This window comes from Carcharhinus amblyrhynchos, chromosome 13 (genome assembly GCF_965287045.1).
Source record: "Carcharhinus amblyrhynchos chromosome 13, sCarAmb.v2.hapA, whole genome shotgun sequence".
NCBI lineage: Eukaryota > Metazoa > Chordata > Chondrichthyes > Carcharhiniformes > Carcharhinidae > Carcharhinus > Carcharhinus amblyrhynchos.
Window position 1 is genome coordinate 76,679,506 of NC_137336.1, and position 20,042 is coordinate 76,699,547.

Genomic DNA, 20,042 nt, shown 5'->3' on the forward strand with positions numbered 1-20,042 from the left:
CATAGATCCCTGAAAGTTGGGAATCAAGTAGATAAGGTTGTTAAGAAGGCATACAGTGTCTTGGCGTTTATTGGTAGGGGGATTGAATTTAGGAGTCGTAGCGTTATGTTGCAACTGTACACAACTCTGGTGCAGCCGCACTTGGAGTATTGTGTGCAGTTCTGGTCCCCACATTACAGGAAGGATGTGGAGGCTTTGGAGAGGGTGCAGAGGAGGTTTACCAGGATGTTGCCTGGTATGGAGGGGAGGTCCTATGAGGAGAGGCTGAGGGATTTGGGGTTGTTTTCGCTGGAAAGAAGGCGGCTAAGAGGGGATCTTATTGAAACATATAAGATGATTAGAGGTTTAGATAGGGTGGATAGTGTTAGCCTTTTTCCTCTGATGGAAAAATCTAGCACGAGGGGGCATGGCTTTAAACTAAGGGGGGGTAGTTATAGGACAGATGTCAGGGGTAGGTTCTTTACCCAGAGGGTGGTGAGGGATTGGAATGCCCTGCCTGCTGCAGTTGTAAATGCGCCTAGTTTGGGGGCGTTTAAGAGATCCGTGGATAGGTTTATGGACGAAAAGGGATTGGTTTAGGTTAGTGGGTCATTGTTTTGTAACTGGTCAGCGCAACATCGTGGGCCGAAGGGCCTGTTCTGCGCTGTAATGTTCTATGTTCTATGTTCCACATTTGGCATTCTTGTGTTTGTCCTGAGGCTGGCATGTTGTGGGGGGAAGATAAGGGGGAAGAAAAGGGGGGAGAAAGTTGGGTGTGGGGAGAAGCCCCGGTAACATGTCTCAGTTTCCAGCAATGTTCCAATCAGATAGTCCAGGCGATTGTCAGTGATCTTGGCACAATGTAGATGCTGATCGGGAGCACACAGCAAGCTCTCTGTCCCCTCAGGGAATACCACCTGGATTGGGGCTGGTGGCCCCACAGTTCTGGGCAAAATAAATTCCCTCCCGAGTTTATTTTGTTTTGTCTCGTTGACCTGCAGATTGGGAAGAGGGATCAATTAATTGTGATGTGTGAGTGTGTGGGGGAAGCAGCTTTCCACGGCTGGGCTGGTGTGTTCGGGTGTCAGGTCTCTGTGTCACTCTGCTCAGCCTAGTTGTACAGGTTCCTGCGCTGGAGCCTGTCCTCCATGTCAGATAACTGCTGCTCCAGAGAGCTGATCTTCTTCTCCAGCTGATGTTGCCTCTGCTCAGCCCCCCAGCAGCCCCCCGGGGCTGGCAGACACACCCTGCTCAGCAGCAGGTAGAGGAGCCCCAGGCCCAGGAGCAGGGAGTTCCTCCGCTTCTCGTCCTCGCAGGTGGTCACCACGTAGGCAGCGGCTGTCAAGAAGAGGCCCAGCTTGACCAGCCAGAGGAGACGGCCAACCAGGTAACCCAGGAGACGCAGGGCAGCAGACAGGGCGAGATAGATCAGCAGGGTTGCCAGAACCCAGGCCAAGGCCCCCACCAAAGCCTCGCGGTCCGTCCCCAACTCCCCACCTGCAGGGAAAGAGAGAGAGAGAGAGAGAGAGAGCGGCGCTGACAGGAACCCACAGGGAGAAAAGAAAACCACCACACACACACACACACACCCCGGACACACACACACACACCCCCCCCAACAGACAGCCCGACACACACACCCCCACACCATCTGCCTCACTTCCCATCACCTACTGGTCTAAGCTCCTTTTGAAGCTTTCAATCAGCTGAGGAAGGAACAGTGCTCTGAAAGCTCGTGCTACCAAATAATCCTGTCGGACTTTAACCTGGTGTTGTGAGACTACTTACTGTGATCACCCCAGTCCAATGCCAGCATCTCCACATCAATGTTAGTCCCCTCGGTTACCCCAGAGAGAGACACCTCGTCCCAGACTCTGACCACTATCTGAGAAAAGGAATGGGTCCTGATCCCAGAGGCACAAGTCAGGAGTGTGCTGGAATACTCCCCATGCCTGGATAGGTGCAGCTCCAACAACACTCAAAAAGCTTGGCATCATCCAGCACAAAGCAGCCCCCTTGATTGGCACCACATCTACAAACATCCACTCCCTCCAGCACCAAGGATCAGTAGCAGCAGAGTGTACAACTATAAGATGCACTGTAGCAATTCACCAAAGATCCTTAAACAGCACGCCATGGAAAGATTTGCAAAGCAAGTATGAGAATTTTACAATTAAGACATCATTTGATCTGAAGCCAGTGTGTGCCAGTGAGTGCAGGGCTGGGTGGCAGTGTGTTAGAGGATTGGGACTTGCTGAGAGTTAGGACTTAGGTCAGCAGAGTTTTGGGTGACTTTGCTTCCAAAAAGAGCACAGTAAGAAGTCTCACAGCACTAGGTTAAAGCCCGACAGGTTTATTTGGAATCAATAACTTTGGGAGCGCTGCCCCTTCATCAGGCCCTTCATCCAGTGAGGAAGGGAACAGCACTCTGAAAGCTCCCGATTCCAGATAAACTTTTGGACTTCAACCTGGTGTTGTGAAACTTCTGACTGTGCCCACCCCAGTCCAAAGCCGGCATCTCCACATCATTCCAAAAAAAAAGAGGGGAGAATGTACAAAGCCAGCTGGAAGCAAAGTTTTGTTTTAAAGTTTATTTGTTAGTTTCACAAGTCGGCTGACATTAATGCTGCAATGAAGTTACTGTGGAAGTCTCCTCACTGTTCAGGTACACGGAAGAATAATTTAGCACGGTAAATGCACTTAACCAGCATGTCTTTCAGACCATGGGAGGAAACCAGAGCATCCGGAGGAAAGCCTTGTAGACACGGGGAGAATGTGCAGACTCCACACAGACAGTGACCCAAGGCTGGGAATTGAACCCAGGCCCCTGGCGCTGTGAGGCAGCAGTGCTAACCACTGTGCCACCACAGTTGGAATAGTTACATCCTGAGGCAGGAATCACAGGGTTCCAGCAGCAGCTGAGACATAAACCTCAGTACAGACACTAAAGCTCTCGCGATCGCACATTCTCCAAAGCAACAATCTCCTTCCACTGTCTGGCTTTTCAAAAACACTGCTCCAAGCACACAATCTCCTACAGCGCCCAGCATCTAAACAACTATCCTCCCAGATATTGCTTTCTATATTTTAACTGAGATATGAACCATTTAAGAATTTACCAATGTTGACAACAATCTGATGACATGGGGAAATATTGCCCCCAATTAGCTGGTTCTGTACACTCAAATCAACTAAACCACAAACCAGGACAAATGAGTTTAATATCTCATTTCAACAGTAATAGTGCAGCGCTGCCTCAGCGCCGCCGCTCCCCACCCCCAACCCCCCCACCGGACAGTGCAGCGCTCCCTCAGCACTGACCCTCCGACAGTGCAGCACTCCCTCAGCAGTGACCCTCCGACAGTGCAGCACTCCCTCAGCAGTGACCCTCCGACAGTGCAGCACTCCCTCAGCAGTGACCCTCTGACAGTGCAGCACTCCCTCAGCAGTGACCCTCCGACAGTGCAGCACTCCCTCAGCAGTGACCCTCCGACAGTGCAGCACTCCCTCAGCACTGACCCTCCGACAGTGCAGCACTCCCTCAGCACTGACCCTCCGACAGTGCAGCACTCCCTCAGCACTGACCCTCCGACAGTGCAGCACTCCCTCAGCACTGACCCTCCGACAGTGCAGCACTCCCTCAGCACTGACCCTCCGACAGTGCAGCACTCCCTCAGCACTGACCCTCCGACAGTGCAGCACTCCCTCAGCAGTGACCCTCCGACAGTGCAGCACTCCCTCAGCACTGACCCAAAGAGAGTGAGTGCTCGAAGATAGATAGATAGAAAGAAAAAGAGAGAGAGATCTGAGGGGTAACAGGGCTGGTGAGGGAGGTAAACTGTGACTTGTGCAGATGTCAGTCACTGAGGACAGGGGTGGTGAGGAGGTGGAGGAGTGGCAGGTGGATAGGTTAGCGGGGCTTGGTGCCAGGCAGAAGGGGATATTGGGCACTGTAAAGTGAGTCATACTGTGAGCGGAGCAGGATTTCTGAGGTAAATGCAGTGGAACGGATAGTCTGTTTAGTCTGTTCAAAACCCAAATATTATTTTACCTTTCCTTTTTATAGACCCAAGGGAAACCTCGCAATTACAGAACTGTTGGAAGTCTGTAAATAACCCAGGATAGGTCATTCCCGAGTCAGCCGCTCCCTAACTCACTGCCAGCTTTCTACATTTCACAGGCTGATCACTCCTGTTTATTTAAACCCACTCTTGGCCAAATTTCCATTCACCATGCCTCCCCACAACTCCCACCCCCCACCCCGCGACACTCGCAGTCCCGACTCTCAGCAAACCCTGTCAGTCATCGCAACCACGTTCTGACTCATCACTGCTCCCTATCTCTGTAACCTCCTCCAGCCCCTACACCCCTCCCTATCTCTGTAACCTCCTCCAGCCCCTACACCCCTCCCTATCTCTGTAACCTCCTCCAGCCCCTACACCCCTCCCTATCTCTGTAACCTGCTCCAGCCCCTACACCCCTCCCTATCTCTGTAACCTGCACCAGCCCCTACACCCCTCCCTATCTCTGTAACCTGCTCCAGCCCCTACACCCCTCCCTATCTCTGTAACCTGCACCAGCCCCTACACCCCTCCCTATCTCTGTAACCTGCTCCAGACCCTACACCCCTCCCTATCTCTGTAACCTGCACCAGCCCCTACACCCCTCCCTATCTCTGTAACCTGCTCCAGCCCCTACACCCCCTCCCTATCTCTGTAACCTGCTCCAGCCCCTACACCCCTCCCTATCTCTGTAACCTGCACCAGCCCCTACACCCCTCCCTATCTCTGTAACCTGCTCCAGCCCCTACACCCCTCCCTATCTCTGTAACCTGCACCAGCCCCTACACCCGTCCCTATCTGTAACCTGCACCAGCCCCTACACCCCTCCCTATCTCTGTAACCTGCTCCAGCCCCTACACCCCTTCCTATCTCTGTAACCTGCACCAGCCCCCACACCCCTCCCTATCTCTGTAACCTCCTCCAACCCCTACACCCCTCCCTATCTCTGTAACCTCCTCCAGCCCCTACACCCCCTCCCTATCTCTGTAACCTGCTCCAGCCCCTACACCCCTCCCTATCTCTGTAACCTTCTCCAACCCCTACACCCTTCTCTATCTCTGTAACCTGCTCCAGCCCCTACACCCCTCCCTATCTCTGTAGCCTGCTCCAGCCCCTACACCCCTCCCTATCTCTGTAACCTCCTCCAGCCCCAACACTGCTTCCTATCTCTAACCTCCTCTAGCCCCTACACCCCTCCCTATCTCTGTAACCTGCTCCAGCTCCTACACCCCTCCCTATCTCTGTAACCTCCTCCAGCCCCTACACCCCCTCCCTATCTCTGTAACCTCTTCCAGCCCCTACACCCCTCCCTATCTCTGTAACCTGCTCCAGCCCCTACACCCCCTCCCTATCTCTGTAACCTCCTCCAGCCCCTATACCCCTCCCTATCTCTGTAACCTCCTCCAGCCCCTACACCCCCTCCCTATCTCTGTAACCTCTTCCAGCCCCTACACCCCCTATCTCTGTAACCTCCTCCAGCCCCTACACCCCTCCCTATCTCTGTAACCTCCTCCAGCCCCTACACCCCCTCCCTATCTCTGTAACCTCCTCCAGCCCCTACACCCCCTCCCTATCTCTGTAACCTCCTCCAGCCCCTACACCCCTCCCTATCTCTGTAACCTCCTCCAGCCCCTACACCCCTCCCTATCTCTGTAACCTCCTCCAGCCCCTACACCCCTCCCTATCTCTGTAACCTCCTCCAGCCCCTACACCCCCTCCCTATCTCTGTAACCTCCTCCAGCCCCTACACCCCTCCCTATCTCTGTAACCTGCTCCAGCCCCTACACCCCTCCCTATCTCTGTAACCTCCTCCAGCCCCTACACCCCTCCCTATCTCTGTAACCTGCACCAGCCCCTACACCCCTCCCTATCTCTGTAACCTCCTCCAGCCCCTACACCCCTCCCTATCTCTGTAACCTCCTCCAGCCCCTACACCCCCTCCCTATCTCTGTAACCTGCACCAGCCCCTACACCCCTCCCTATCTCTGTAACCTCCTCCAGCCCCTACACCCCTCCCTATCTCTGTAACCTGCACCAGCCCCTACACCCCTCCCTATCTCTGTAACCTGCACCAGCCCCTACACCCCTCCCTATCTCTGTAACCTCCTCCAGCCCCTACACCCCCTCCCTATCTCTGTAACCTCCTCCAGCCCCTACACACCCTCCCTATCTCTGTAACCTGCTCCACTCAGATTTCCATCGCTCCAGTTTCATGCCTTGACCTGTCCGGGCCCAAACGCTGGAATTCCCTCTCCAACACTCCCTCCTTGCTCCGTGAAGACAGTCTTTCAAACCTTCCCCTTTGAGCAAGCCTTTGATCAGATCCCTTCCATACCTCCCTCTGTCACTGGGAATGAGCATTCCGATTTACCCATCGGAGATACTTTCATCAGGCGAGCTCGTGTTAAAGCTGTCAATCCGTAGACAGCCTGGTGTGAACTGTCAGTACACTCTCCGGAGCTGCTATCGACTCTGGCTGGGTAGGCATAGCCCCGGGAAACCTCTGGAGGCAAAACCCCAGAAGGTTACAGATAATTTACAACGGCTTTCACTTTCATTTGGATGGAGTTGTTTGCGACTGTGTTAGGGAAGGAATATTAGTTGCTGATATTGTGTTTGCTCTGATTGTAATGTGTCTGGATGACTTGTTTGTTACCCTGATAGGCCCAGCCCCGGAAGGCCCGACTCCAGAAAACCTAGCCCCGGAAGGCCCGACTCCAGAAAACCTAGCCCCGGAAGGCCCAACTCCGGAAAACCTAGCCCCGGAAGGCCCAACTCCGGAAAACCTAGCCCCGGAAGACCCGACTCCGGAAAACCTAGCCCCGGAAGGCCCGACTCCAGAAAACCTAGCCCCGGAAGGCCCGACTCCGGAAAACCTAGCCCCGGAAGGCCCAACTCCGGAAAACCTAGCCCCGGAAGACCCGACTCCGGAAAACCTAGCCCCGGAAGGCCCGACTGCGGAAGGCGCGACTCCGGAAAACCTAGCCCCGGAAGGCCCGACTCCGGAAAACCTAGCCCCGGAAGGCCCTGCTCCAGAAAACCTAGCCCCGGAAGGCCCGACTCCGGAAAACCTAGCCCCGGAAGACCCGACTGCGGAAGGCGCGACTCCGGAAAACCTAGCCCCGGAAGGCCCGACTCCGGAAAACCTAGCCCCGGAAGGCCCGACTCCGGAAAACCTAGCCCCGGAAGGCCCGACTCCGGAAAACCTAGCCCCGGAAGGCCCGACTCCGGAAAACCTAGCCCCGGAAGGCCCGACTCCGGAAAACCTAGCCCCGGAAGACCCGACTCCGGAAAACCTAGCCCCGGAAGGCCCAACTGCGGAAGGCGCGACTCCGGAAAACCTAGCCCCGGAAGGCCCGACTCTGGAATGCCAGACTGCGGAAAACCTAGCCCCGGAAGGCCCTGCTCCAGAAAACCTAGCCCCGGAAGGCCCAACTGCGGAAGGCGCGACTCCGGAAAACCTAGCCCCGGAAGGCCCGACTCTGGAATGCCAGACTGCGGAAAACCTAGCCCCGGAAGGCCCGACTCCGGAAAACCTAGCCCCGGAAGGCCCAGCTCCAGAAAACCTAGCCCCGGAAGGCCCGACTCCGGAAAACCTAGCCCCGGAAGGCCCGACTCCGGAAAACCTAGCCCCGGAAGGCCCGACTCCGGAAAACCTAGCCCCGGAAGGCCCAACTCCGGAAAACCTAGCCCCGGAAGGCCCAACTCCGGAAAACCTAGCCCCGGAAGGCCCAACTCCGGAAAACCTAGCCCCGGAAGGCCCAACTCCAGAAAACCTAGCCCCGGAAGGCCCAACTCCAGAAAACCTAGCCCCGGAAGGCCCGACTCCGGAAAACCTAGCCCCGGAAGGCCCAACTCCAGAAAACCTAGCCCCGGAAGGCCCGACTCCGGAAAACCTAGCCCCGGAAGGCCCGACTCCGGAAAACCTAGCCCCGGAAGGCCCGACTCCGGAAAACCTAGCCCCGGAAGGCCCTGCTCCAGAAAACCTAGCCCCGGAAGGCCCAACTCCGGAAAACCTAGCCCCGGAAGGCCCAACTCCGGAAAACCTAGCCCCGGAAGGCCCAACTCCGGAAAACCTAGCCCCGGAAGGCCCGACTGCGGAAAACCTAGCCCCGGAAGGCCCGACTCCGGAAAACCTAGCCCCGGAAGGCCCGACTGCGGAAAACCTAGCCCCGGAAGGCCCGACTGCGGAAAACCTAGCCCCGGAAGGCCCGACTCCGGAAAACCTAGCCCCGGAAGGCCCGACTCCGGAAAACCTAGCCCCGGAAGGCCCGACTCCGGAAAACCTAGCCCCGGAAGGCCCGACTCCGGAAAACCTAGCCCCGGAAGGCCCGACTCCAGAAAACCTAGCCCCGGAAGGCCCGACTCCGGAATGCCCGACTCCGGAAAACCTAGCCCCGGAAGGCCCGACTCCGGAATGCCCGACTCCGGAAAACCTAGCCCCGGAAGGCCCGACTCCGGAAAACCTAGCCCCGGAAGGCCCAACTCCAGAAAACCTAGCCCCGGAAGGCCCGACTCCGGAAAACCTAGCCCCGGAAGGCCCGACTCCGGAAAACCTAGCCCCGGAAGGCCCGACTCCGGAAAACCTAGCCCCGGAAGGCCCGACTCCGGAAAACCTAGCCCCGGAAGGCCCGACTCCGGAAAACCTAGCCCCGGAAGGCCCGACTCCGGAAAACCTAGCCCCGGAAGGCCCGACTCCGGAAAACCTAGCCCCGGAAGGCCCGACTCCGGAAAACCTAGCTCCGGAAGGCCCGACTCCGGAAGGCCTGACTCCGGAAAACCTAGCCCCGGAAGGCGTGACTCCGGAAAACCTAGCTCCGGAAGGCCTAGAGACAATTTACAATGGACTCCATTCTCATTAGGATGGAATTATTTGCGACTGTACTGTGAAATTATAATGTATTTTGGATTGTAATGTACTTGAATGAACTGTTATAAAAGTCTGGCTGTTCCTGCCCACAGACACTGTCCCGTGGTGAAGCAACACTGCCGCATGCTGGCGGAAAGCAGAACTGCAGCAGCTGAGAGAAAGTTGGTCAGTGGGTTGAGGAATTAGAACTCTGCACTCTCCTGAAGCACAGTGGTTAGTGCTGCTGCCTCACTGCGCCAGGGACCCAGGTTCGATTCCCGGTTTCGGTCACTGTCTGTGCGCAATCTGTACGTTTTCCCCGTGGCTGCGTGCATTTCCTCCAAGTGCTCCAGTTTCCTCCCCACAGTCCAGGTGCATTAGACATGCTAAATTTTCCCTTAGTGTAGGTTAGGGCAATTAGCTTAGGGATACCGACTGGGATAGGCTGTTGGAGGGCAAGTCCACGTTAGGCATGTGGGAATCTTTCAAGGGAAAACTGAAATGGGTGCAGGAAAGTTAGAGTTTAGAAGAATGAGGGGAGATCTCATTGAGACGTATAAGATGATGAATGGGATGGATAGGATAGAGGTGGAGAGACTCTTCCCACTCAGAAAGGACAGTAGGACTAGGGGGCACAGCCTCAAGATAAAGGGGGGGCGGTTTAGAACGGAGTTGAGGAGGAACTTCTTCACTCAAAGGGTGGTGAATCTCTGGAATTCTCTGCCCGTTGAAGTGGTGGAGGCTGCCTCGCTAAATATTTTTAAGTCACGGGTTGATGGGTTTTTGATAAGAGAGGGGATTAAGGGTTACGGGGAGAGGGCGGGAATGTGGAACTGAGCCACGACAGATCAGCCATGATCTTATTGAATGGCGGGGCAGGCTCGAAGGGCCAGATGGCCTACTCCTGCTCCTATTTCTTATGTTCTTAAAGACATGTGCCAGTTAAGAGGAAGGATGGGAAAGGTAGGATTAGAAAGCCGTGGATTACTAGAGATATTGAGGACTTGGTCAGGAACAAATGAGAGGCGTATGTTAGGTCTAAGCAACTGGGAACAGAGAGCGCGGTGGAGGAGTACAGAGAGAGTAGGAGGGATCTCAAAAGGGGAGTTAGGAGGGCAAAAATCAGTCCTCTCAGGGACAGAGGAGGGGAATTGTGCTTAGAGTCCGAGGGAATGGGGGAGATCCTGAATGAATACTTTGCGTCCGTATTCATGAAGGAGAGGGGCTTGATGTCTGGTACAGTCTTCGAGGGAGCTGTAGACCATTTGAAGGAACTATCCATTATGAGGTAGGAAGTGTTAGGGCTTTTAGGTAGCATTAAAACTGATAAATGTCCGGGGCCCGATGGCATTTACTCTAGGCTGCTTAGGGAGGCGAGAGATGAGATTGCTGGGCCTCTGACGCAAATCTTTGTCTCTTCTTTGGACACAGGTGAGGTCCCAGAGCACTGGAGGATAGCGAACGTGGTACCGTTGTTTAAAAAAGGTAGGAGTGATAACCCTGGTAACTATAGGCTGGCGAGTTTGACGTCAGTGGTAGGCAAGTTGATGGAGAGGATCCTTAGGGATAGGATGTATGAGCACTTAGAGCGTTGCGATCTGGGTAAGGATACGCAGCATGGCTTTGTAAAGGGAAAGCCTTGCCTTACGAATCTGGTAGAATTTTTTGAGGCAGTGACAAAAACGGTTGACGAAGGACGAGCCGTTGATGTTGTCTATATGGATTTCAGTAAGGCGTTTGACAAAGTCCCTCATGGTAGGTTGGTTGAAAAGATAAAGGCTCATGGGATACAAGGCCAGGTATCTAGATGGGTAGAGAACTGGCTTGCTAAGAGGAGACAGAGAGTAGTAGTGGAGGGGTCCTTTTCTAGCTGGAGGTCTGTCACTAGTGGTGTGCTGCAGGGCTCAGTACTGAGACCTCTTTGTAGTATATATAAATGATTTGGAAGAGGGAGTAGGTGGTGTGATCAGCAAATTTGCAGATGACACTAAGATGGCTGGATTGGCGGGCAGTGAGGAGCAGTGTCTGGCAATACAACGGGATATTGAGGCTGGTTGATTGGGCAGATATACGGCAAATGGAGTTTCATCCTGATAAATGTGAAGTGACGCATTTTGGCCGGAATAATGTAGGGGGGAGTTATAATGATAAAGGGTAAGGCTATAAAGAGTATAGAAACACAGCGGGACCTGGGGATGCAAGTGCACAGGTCTTTGAAGGTGGCGGTACAAGTGGAGAAGGTTGTGAAGAAAGCTTATGGTATGTTAGCCGTTATAGGAAGGGGTATTGAATATAAGAGCTGGAGTCTAATGTTGCAGTTGTACAGAACGTTGGTTTGGCCGCATTTGGAGTACTGCGTCCAGTTCTGGTCGCCTTACTACCGGAAGGACGTGGAGACTCTGGAGAGAGTGCAGAGGAGGTTTACCAGGATGTTGCCTGGTATGGAAGGACTGGGTTATGAAGAAAGATTGAGCAAATTAGGGTTGTTTTCCCTTGAAAGACAGCGACTGAGGGGGGATCTAATAGAGATATATAAGACTATGAAGGGTATAGATAGAGTAAACAGTGGTAATTCACAGGTTTTAAGTCGGTCCGCCTTGTTGTCCAACGAGGGGCATACACGCAATGGGTCGTACAAGGGCTGCTCTTGGGTGTTCGAGAGTGGCCTAGTGCTTCATTGTCGTTAGTGTGTGCTTAAACTGGACCAGATACTGGGCAAGACGACAGCTCAGTGACTATCACTGTTTGCTGTGCAGACACATGGATTTGGGCCTGTGTCTGTGGGAGTTTGCGCATTCTCCCCGTGCTTGCGTGGGTTTTCTCCGGGTGCTCCGGTTTCCTCCCACACCCCAAAGATGTGCTATTAGTCTGACTGGAGGAAATAAATTGTCCCTAAATTAGTTTCCCCTCAATGTGGAATGCCATAAGCATAGATAAGGGTCATGGGTGGAGGGGGGTACTGGTAATGTTAAAATGGTGGCGCAGGCTCGTTGGGCCGAAGGGCCTGTTTCCCGGGCTGTTTTTGTTCTTTGTAAGCTATTTCCTATGTTAGAAACACACAGTATGAGGGGCCACGGGCTTAGGGTGAGGGGGGAGCGGTACAACACAGATATTAGAGGGAGGTTTTTCACACAGAGGGTAGTGGGGGTATGGAATGCTCTGCCAAGCAAGGTGGTGGAGGCAAGCATGCTGGAGTTGTTTCAGAGTAACTTAGACAGGCACATGAGTGGGTTGGAGATGGAAAGATATAGGAGATTGTTTTAAATAAGGTTCATTAGCATTGGGATGTCCCTGGTAATGTATAAGGATGTGGAATGATACTAATGTTTTACTCTTTTAATTCACAGGTTTAAGTTGGTCCGCCTTGTTGTCCAACGAGGGGCGTACACGCCATGGGTCGTACAAGGGCTGTTCTTGGATGTTCGAGAGTAGCCTAGTGCTTCATGTCATTAGTGTGTGCTTAAACTGGACCAGATGCTGGGCAACACGACAGCTCAGTGACTATCACTGTCTGCTGTGCAGACACATGGATTTGGGCCGGTATCTGTGGGAGTTTGCGCATTCTCCCCGTGCTTGCGTGGGTTTTCTCCGGGTGCTCCGGTTTCCTCCCACACCCCAAAGATGTGCTATTAGTCTGACTGGAGGTAACAAATTGTCCCTAAATTAGTTTTCCTTCAATGTGGAATGCCATAAGCATAGATAAGGGTCATGGGTGGAGGGGGGGCTGGTAATGTTAAAATGGCGGCGTGGGCTCGTTGGGCCGAAGGGCCTGTTTCCCGGGCTGTTTTTGTTCTTTTTTCTTTATTATTGGGGAGTTACTCTCTGTCAGAGTCAGTACATATATGAGGGGCTGAATGGCCTCCTCTGGAGATTTTATGAATTGCCACAGCAGAGGGCTGGTGTAGGCCAGACCAGGAAAGGACTCCGTCCATCGAGATTGCACTGACCGCAATCCCACCCAGGCTTTATTCCCGTAACACTATATTTACCCTGCTAATCCCCTGACACTAGGCTCAATTTAGCATGGCCAATCAACCTCCGCACACCTTTGAACTGTGGGAGGAAACTGGAGCACCCGGAGGAAACCCATGTAGACATAGGGATACTGTGCACAGAATTTGATGTTGAGTTTCTACCTTCAACATCATCGCCTACAGTCGATTTGTATGGAGATGGTTAAAGTCAAGTGCTCAAAATTATCTTTATGAAGTATTTCCTAAGTTAATGTGTCATTTCTGCCATATATGTCCATTGGTCCATCTCTAGCCACATGTACAAAGCAACATGGGAACAAACTTCTCCCTTCACTTCATCGCTGAACCCTTCACTATTCACTTTTTAAATTCATTCATGGGATATTGGCCTCGCCAGCTGGGCCAGAATTTATTGCCCATCCCTGGGAGAAATTTGAGAGTCAACCACATTTCTGTTGGTCTGCAGTCTCATGTAGGCCAGACCAAAACCCAGTCCGCAGGTGCAGCAGGTGGTCAGGAAGGCTAATGGGATGCTGGCCTTCATAGCGAGGGGGATTGAATATAAAAGTAGGGAGGTCTTGCTGCAGCTGTATAGGGCATTGGTGAGGCCGCAGCTAGAGTACTGTGTGCAGTTTTGGGCGCCGCACCTGCGCAAGGATATTTTGGCCTTGGAGGGAGTGCAGAGGAGGTTTACTAGGCTGATACCGGAGTTGAGGGGGTTGAGCTATGAGGAGAGGCTGAATAAACTAGGCTTGTACTCGTTAGAGTTTAGAAAAATGAGGGGAAATCTCATTGAGACGTATAAGATGATGAATGGGATGGATAGGATAGAGGTGGAGAGACTCTTCCCGCTCAGAAAGGACAGTAGGACTAGGGGGCACAGCCTCAAGATAAAAGGTGGGCGGTTTAGAACGGAGTTGAGGAGGAACTTCTTCACTCAAAGGGTGGTGAATCTCTGGAATTCTCTGCCCGTTGAAGTGGTGGAGGCTGCCTCGCTAAATATTTTTAAGACGCGGGTTGATGGGTTTTTGATAAGAGAGGGGATTAAGGGTTATGGGGAGAAGGCAGGAAAGTGGAACTGAGCCACGACAGATCAGCCATGATCTTATTGAATGGCGGGGCAGGCTCGAAGGGCTAGATGGCCTACTCCTGCTCCTATTTCTTATGTGCTTATGTTCTTAAAGGACAGCAGATTTCCTTCCCTAAAGGCTATGAGTGAACCAAATGGGGTTTTTCGCCAATGGCCAGCTTTGAAATTAGTAATTCCAGGTTTTTATCTGCTGTAGCAGGATTTGAACTTGGGTCCCCAGAACTCATTACCCTGGGTCCTCCGGGTTGCTAACCCAGTGATAATACCCACTATGCCACTGCCTCCTCTCATATAGATTAACATTCTGTTAGTCCATTTGATCTTTCTTGCATCTGCTCATGACATTTTAATGATCTGTGTACCTAAACACTACTCCTAGATCCCCCTACACCCCCCTCCACCATCCCCCCGCACCCCCCCTCCCTCTCCCCACCTGCAGCCCCCCACCATCCCCCTGCCACCCCCCTCCCTCCCTCCCCCGCACCCCCCCCCTCCCTCCCTCCCCCGCACCCCCCTCCCTCCCTCCCCCGCACCCCCTCCCTCCCCCTCCCCCGCACCCCCTCCCTCCCCCGCACCCCCCTCCCCCCCCGCACCCCCCTCCCTCCCTCCCCCGCACCCCCCTCCCTCCCTCCCCCGCAACCCCCTCCCTCCCTCCCCCGCAACCCCTCCCTCCCTCGCACCCCCCTCCCTCCCTCCCCCCTCTCTCCCTCCCCCGCACCCCCCTCCCTCCCTCTCCCTCCCTCCCCCGCACCCCCCTCCCTCCCCACACCCCCCTCCCTCCCTCCCCCGCACCCCCCTCCCTCCCCCCCCTCCCCCTCCCCCCCCCCCCCGCACCCCCCTCCCTCCCCCCTCCGCACCCCCCTCCCTCCCCCCTTCCCTCCCCCCTCCGCACCCCCCTCCCTCCCCTCCCCTCCTCCCTCCCTCCCCTCCCCTCCTCCCTCCCTCGCACCCCCTCCCTCCCCCGCACTCCTGCTCTGCCTCCCCCCGCACCCCCCTCCTCTGCCTCCCCCCGCACCCCCCTCCTCTGCCTCCCCCCGCACCCCCCTCCTCTGCCTCCCCCCGCACCCCCCTCCTCTGCCTCCCCCCGCACCCCCCTCCTCTGCCTCCCCCCCGCACCCCCCTCCTCTGCCTCCCCCCCGCACCCCCACTCTGCCTCCCCCCCGCACCCCCCTCCTCTGCCTCCCCCCCGCACCACCCTCCTCTGCCTCCCCCCCGCACCCCCCTCCTCTGCCTCCCCCCCGCACCCCCACTCTGCCTCCCCCCTGCAGCCCCACTCTGCCTCCCCCCGCACCCCCCTCCTCTGCCTCCCCCCCCGTACCCCCCTCCTCTGCCTCCCCCCCGCACCCCCACTCTGCCTCCCCCCCGCACCCACCCCTGCTTCCCCCCTCCCCAACCCCAACCCCCCTTACCTCCCCCTCCTCCTGCTGTCAGACTTTTGAATGGACCTCCCTCGCATTAAGTTGATCTTTCTCTACACCCCTAGCTATGTCTATAACACTACATTCTGCACTCTCTCCTTGCCTTCTCTATGAATGGTATGCTTTGTCTGTATAGTACGGAAAAAACCAATACTTTTCATTGTACGTTAATACATGTGACGATAATAAATCGAATCAAATCCAACTGTCTGTGACCCTCCGGTTTTTTGAGCTTAGAAGTCGCTCCGTCCTTTTACGAGTCATTCTGATTTAGGAAGGTCTCTACTTGTGTTTGAAAAGGGCAAAAGGTTCAAGGGGAGTCATAGAACAGAATAACCCCATGGGAGAGACCCCACTCTAAAACCCCACGGGGAGTACTGCCCTGGGGGGGGAGAGGGACGCGGAGGAAATGGGACTCCACAGTACCATCCCATGGGGGGGGAGCCCCACAGTACCACGCCACTGTGGGGGGGGGCACTGTACCAACCCACCGGGGGGTGGGGTGGGGGAGAGACGACCTACAGTACCACCGCATGGGGGGAGACCCCAGACTACCACCCCACGTCACTGCACCAGAGCGGATCCCACTGCAGCACTTTCCTGTTGAAAGGAACAATGTGGTCAGATCCTGCTCCAGTCCCACAGCCGCTCTGAAATCTCTGTGCTCCATCACCCCAGTACCCATTCCGCCATTGGCAGCTGTGTGGGACAGCTGGAAGTACACACCTCGTGACCAATTTCAGTGTCAGCACTCCGCACACAGCAGGAGCAGCGCTGCCAGTCCACAAGGTCTCCCCATGAATAATTACCCACCCACAAGCCCACCCCACCCCACAATCAATCCCCACACAAACTGCTTACCTTCAATTCCCAAAACATCCAACAAGTCAGAACATGAGTCAGTGAAGAGGCTGGTGATGGCTGTGGTTCCATTGAGCGCCAGTTTCCAGTAACGCAGGAGCGTCTACAGTTAGAAACGCAAAACAGGAGTCACATCGCCTCAATGCTGGGGAGACGAGTGGCAGAGAGCCAAAAGAGAGGGTCCCCGACCGAGAGACAGGAAGGCACAGCGGGGAACAGAACCGACAGGTACTGGATTGAGAAAGAATGAGAGTGGAATGCGTTACAGACCCAGTGAAAAAGGAAGAAAGGGTAGATTACAAAGCTGTTCACAGAGGGTGCATTACAGTCCCACTGACAGGAGGGTAACGGGCATGTTACAGTCCCGCTGACGGGATGACAATGGGCACATTACAGTCCCACTGACAGGATGACAGCAGGCACGTTACGGTCCCAATGTCGGGTGGGTAACGGGCACGTTACGGTCCCAATGTTGGGTGGGTAACAGGCAAGTTACGGTCCCACTGACGGGAGGGCAACGGGCACGTTACGGTCCCAATGTCGGGTGGGTAACGGGCACGTTACGGTCCCAATGTCGGGTGGGTAACGGGCACGTTACGGTCCCAATGTCGGGTGGGTAATGGGCACGTTACGGTCCCAATGTCGGGTGGGTAACGGGCACGTTACGGTCCCAATGTCGGGTGGGTAACGGGCACGTTACGGTCCCAATGTCGGGTGGGTAACGGGCACGTTACGGTCTCAATGTCGGGTGGGTAACGGGCACGTTACGGTCCCAATGTCAGGTGGGTAATGGGCACGTTACGGTCCCCATGTCGAGTGGGTAACGGGCACGTTACGGTCCCAATGTCAGGTGGGTAACGGGCACGTTACAGTCCCACTAACGGGAGGGCAATGGGGAAGTTACAGTCCCACTGAGTAGAGGGAATTGGCACATTACAGTCCCGCTGACAGTGTAATGGAGACATTACAGTCCCGCTCTCGGCCGGTTCCCGCTCTGGGAGTTTGCGGCCTGTTTCCCTCCCTGAAGCCTGGGCCTTTCCTGCTCCCCCGGGACCCGGGCTTCACCTCTCCCGCTCCGCCCGGTAACAGCTCCACCGCCGTTCGGAAGACATTAGGCCGGTCCTGGTCCCGGTCCCGGTCCTCGGCGACACAGCCCCGCGGGAGGAGCAGCGGCGGGAGGAGGCAGAGGAGGAACTCCATCGCCGCCGCCATCAATCCGCAGCCCAAGACCGGGGTCGCTGCCACTTCACCAACACCGCGGAGCCGCTGCAGGGATAAGTATCAGTAGCCCAAACAGCACTGCGCATGCACCTGTTGTGGCGCCGCGTTACTGCCTCCGTCTCTGAGCAGGATCCAGTTTGAGGGATTTTGGTTCGATTCCCCCCATCGCCAGTAGACCTCACCTCATGCTCACCCATTTACCACCTTCTCCTAGTGCAATGGTCTTTTCATCCCTGCTTCCTACAAGTCTGGGGTCCATTTGTACCACGGGTTTAACTGGAGTTTTTTCATTCCCGCCCAGCAGCATGGATTCAAGATAGTCATACAGCACAAAACACAGAACAGGACAGCACAGGAACAGGCCCTTCGGTCCACACTGTTGTAACCAACGTGACACCAAATTAAACTCATCCCTTCTGCCTGCCCTTGCTCCATACTTCTCCAATTCTTGCATATTCATGTGCTTATTTAAAAGCCCCTTAAATGCCCCTATTATTATCTGCCTCCACCACCACCCTGGTGCGTTCCAGACACTGAGCATTCTCTGGATAAAAACCTGCCTCTCATATCTCCTCTGAACTTTTCCCCTCTCACCTGAAGTGCATGCCTCTGAGTCTTAGACATTTCAACTCTGGGGAAAAGATTCTGCCTTTCCACCTTATCTATACCTCTCATCATCTTCCATATTTCTATCACCCCTCAGCCTCCACTGCTCCAGAGAAAGCAACCCTAGTTTATCCAGCCTCTCCTTATAGCTCATACCCGCTAATCCAGGCAGCATCCTAGTAAATCTCCTCTGCACCCTCTCCAAAGCTCCCACATTCTTCCAGTAACGTGGAGACCAGAATTGAAAGCAATATTCTTAAGTGCAGCCTAACCAAACTCCTATGAAGCTGCAACATGCTATCCTAAAAGAGACCCTTCAGCCCATCTGAACAGTGCCAGCCATCAAGCTGCTATCTATTATTGCAGAAGGTCAGGGGGCATGGAGTTGGGGGTAGGGTGTTAGCGTGGATAGAGGACTGGTTGTCGAATAGGAGGCAGAGAGTGGGGGTCAATGGGTGCTGTTCGGATTGGCGGATGGTGACTAGTGGAGTGCCCCAGGGGTCGGTGCTGGGGCCTCAGCTATTCACCATTTATATAGATGATCTGGAGGAGGGAACCGAGTGTAGGGTGTCGAAATTTGCTGATGACACCAAGATTGGTGGAACGGCAAATTGTGCGGAGGGTGTGGAGAGTCTGCAGAAGGATCTAGATAGGCTGGGCGAATGGGCCAGGAAATGGCAAATGGAATTTAATGTTGGCAAGTGCGAGGTGGTCCACTTTGGTAGGAATAATGGTAGGAAGGATTATTACTTGCGTGGTGAAAAACTGCAGCAGGCGACGGTGCAGAGGGACCTCGGGGTCCTTGTGTATGAGTCGCAAAAACCCAGCTTGCAGGTGCAGCAGGTGGTCAGGAAGGCAAATGGGATGCTGGCCTTCATAGCGAGGGGGATTGAATATAAAAGTAGGGAGGTCTTGCTGCAGCTGTATAGGGCATTGGTGAGGCCGCAGCTGGAGTACTGTGTGCAGTTTTGGGCGCCGCACCTGCACAAAGATATTTTGGCCTTGGAGGGAGTGCAGAGGAGGTTTACTAGGCTGATACCGGAGTTGAGGGGGTTGAACTATGAGGAGAGGCTGAATAAACTAGGCTTGTACTCGTTGGAGTTTAGAAGAATGAGGGGAGATCTCATTGAGACGTATAAGATGATGAATGGGATGGATAGGATAGAGGTGGAGAGACTCTTCCCGCTCAGAAAGGACAGTAGGACTAGGGGGCACAGCCTCAAGATAAAGGGGGGGGCGTTTTAGAACGGAGTTGAGGAGGAACTTCTTCACTCAAAGGGTGGTGAATCTCTGGAATTCTCTGCCCGTTGAAGTGGTGGAGGCTGCCTCGCTAAATATTTTCAAGAAGAGGGTTGATGGGTTTTTGATAAGAGAGGGGATTAAGGGTTATGGGGAGAAAGCGGGAATGTGGAACTAAGCCACGACAGATCAGCCATGATCTTATTGAATGGCGGGGCAGGCTCGAAGGGCCAGATGGCCTACTCCTGCTCCTATTTCTTATGTTCTTATGTTCTTATGTGTCTAGGGCAGTGGATAGAGGAGAGCCGGTGGATGTGGTCTTTCTAGATTTTCAGAAGGCGTTTGACAAAGTACCTCACAAGAGGTTATTGCAGAAGGTTGAGGGACATGGAGTTGGGGGTAGGGTGTTAGCGTGGATAGAGGACTGGTTGTCAAATAGGAGGCAGAGAGTGGGGGTCAACGGGTGCTATTCGGATTGGTGGTTGGTGACTAGTGGAGTGCCCCAGGGGTCAGTGCTGGGGCCTCAGCTTTTTACCATTTATATAGATGATCTGGAGGAGGGAACCAAGTGGAGGGTGTCGAAATTTGCTGATGACACCAAGATTGGGGGAACGGCAAATTGTGCGGAGGGTGTGGAGAGTCTACAGAAGGATCTAGATAGGCTGGGCGAATGGGCCAGGAAATGGCAAATGGAATTTAATGTTGGCAAGTGTGAGGTGGTCCACTTTGGTAGGAATAATGGTA

The 20,042-nt window shown here is 54.5% G+C and overlaps 1 protein-coding gene across 1 annotated transcript; it reads right to left on the reverse strand.

The window, feature by feature from the left end:
* Positions 1-580: 580 nt before the first annotated feature.
* Positions 581-17,487, reverse strand: LOC145351601 (voltage-gated monoatomic cation channel TMEM109-like). Its single transcript, XM_080201185.1, has 3 exons — positions 17,298-17,487; positions 16,233-16,335; positions 581-1,476 (listed from the first exon to the last, which is right to left on the reverse strand). The coding sequence occupies exons 1-3, from the start codon at positions 17,442-17,444 to the stop codon at positions 1,091-1,093; spliced, it is 636 nt and encodes a 211-aa protein (XP_080057311.1). The 5' UTR covers positions 17,445-17,487; the 3' UTR covers positions 581-1,090.
* Positions 17,488-20,042: the final 2,555 nt, after the last annotated feature.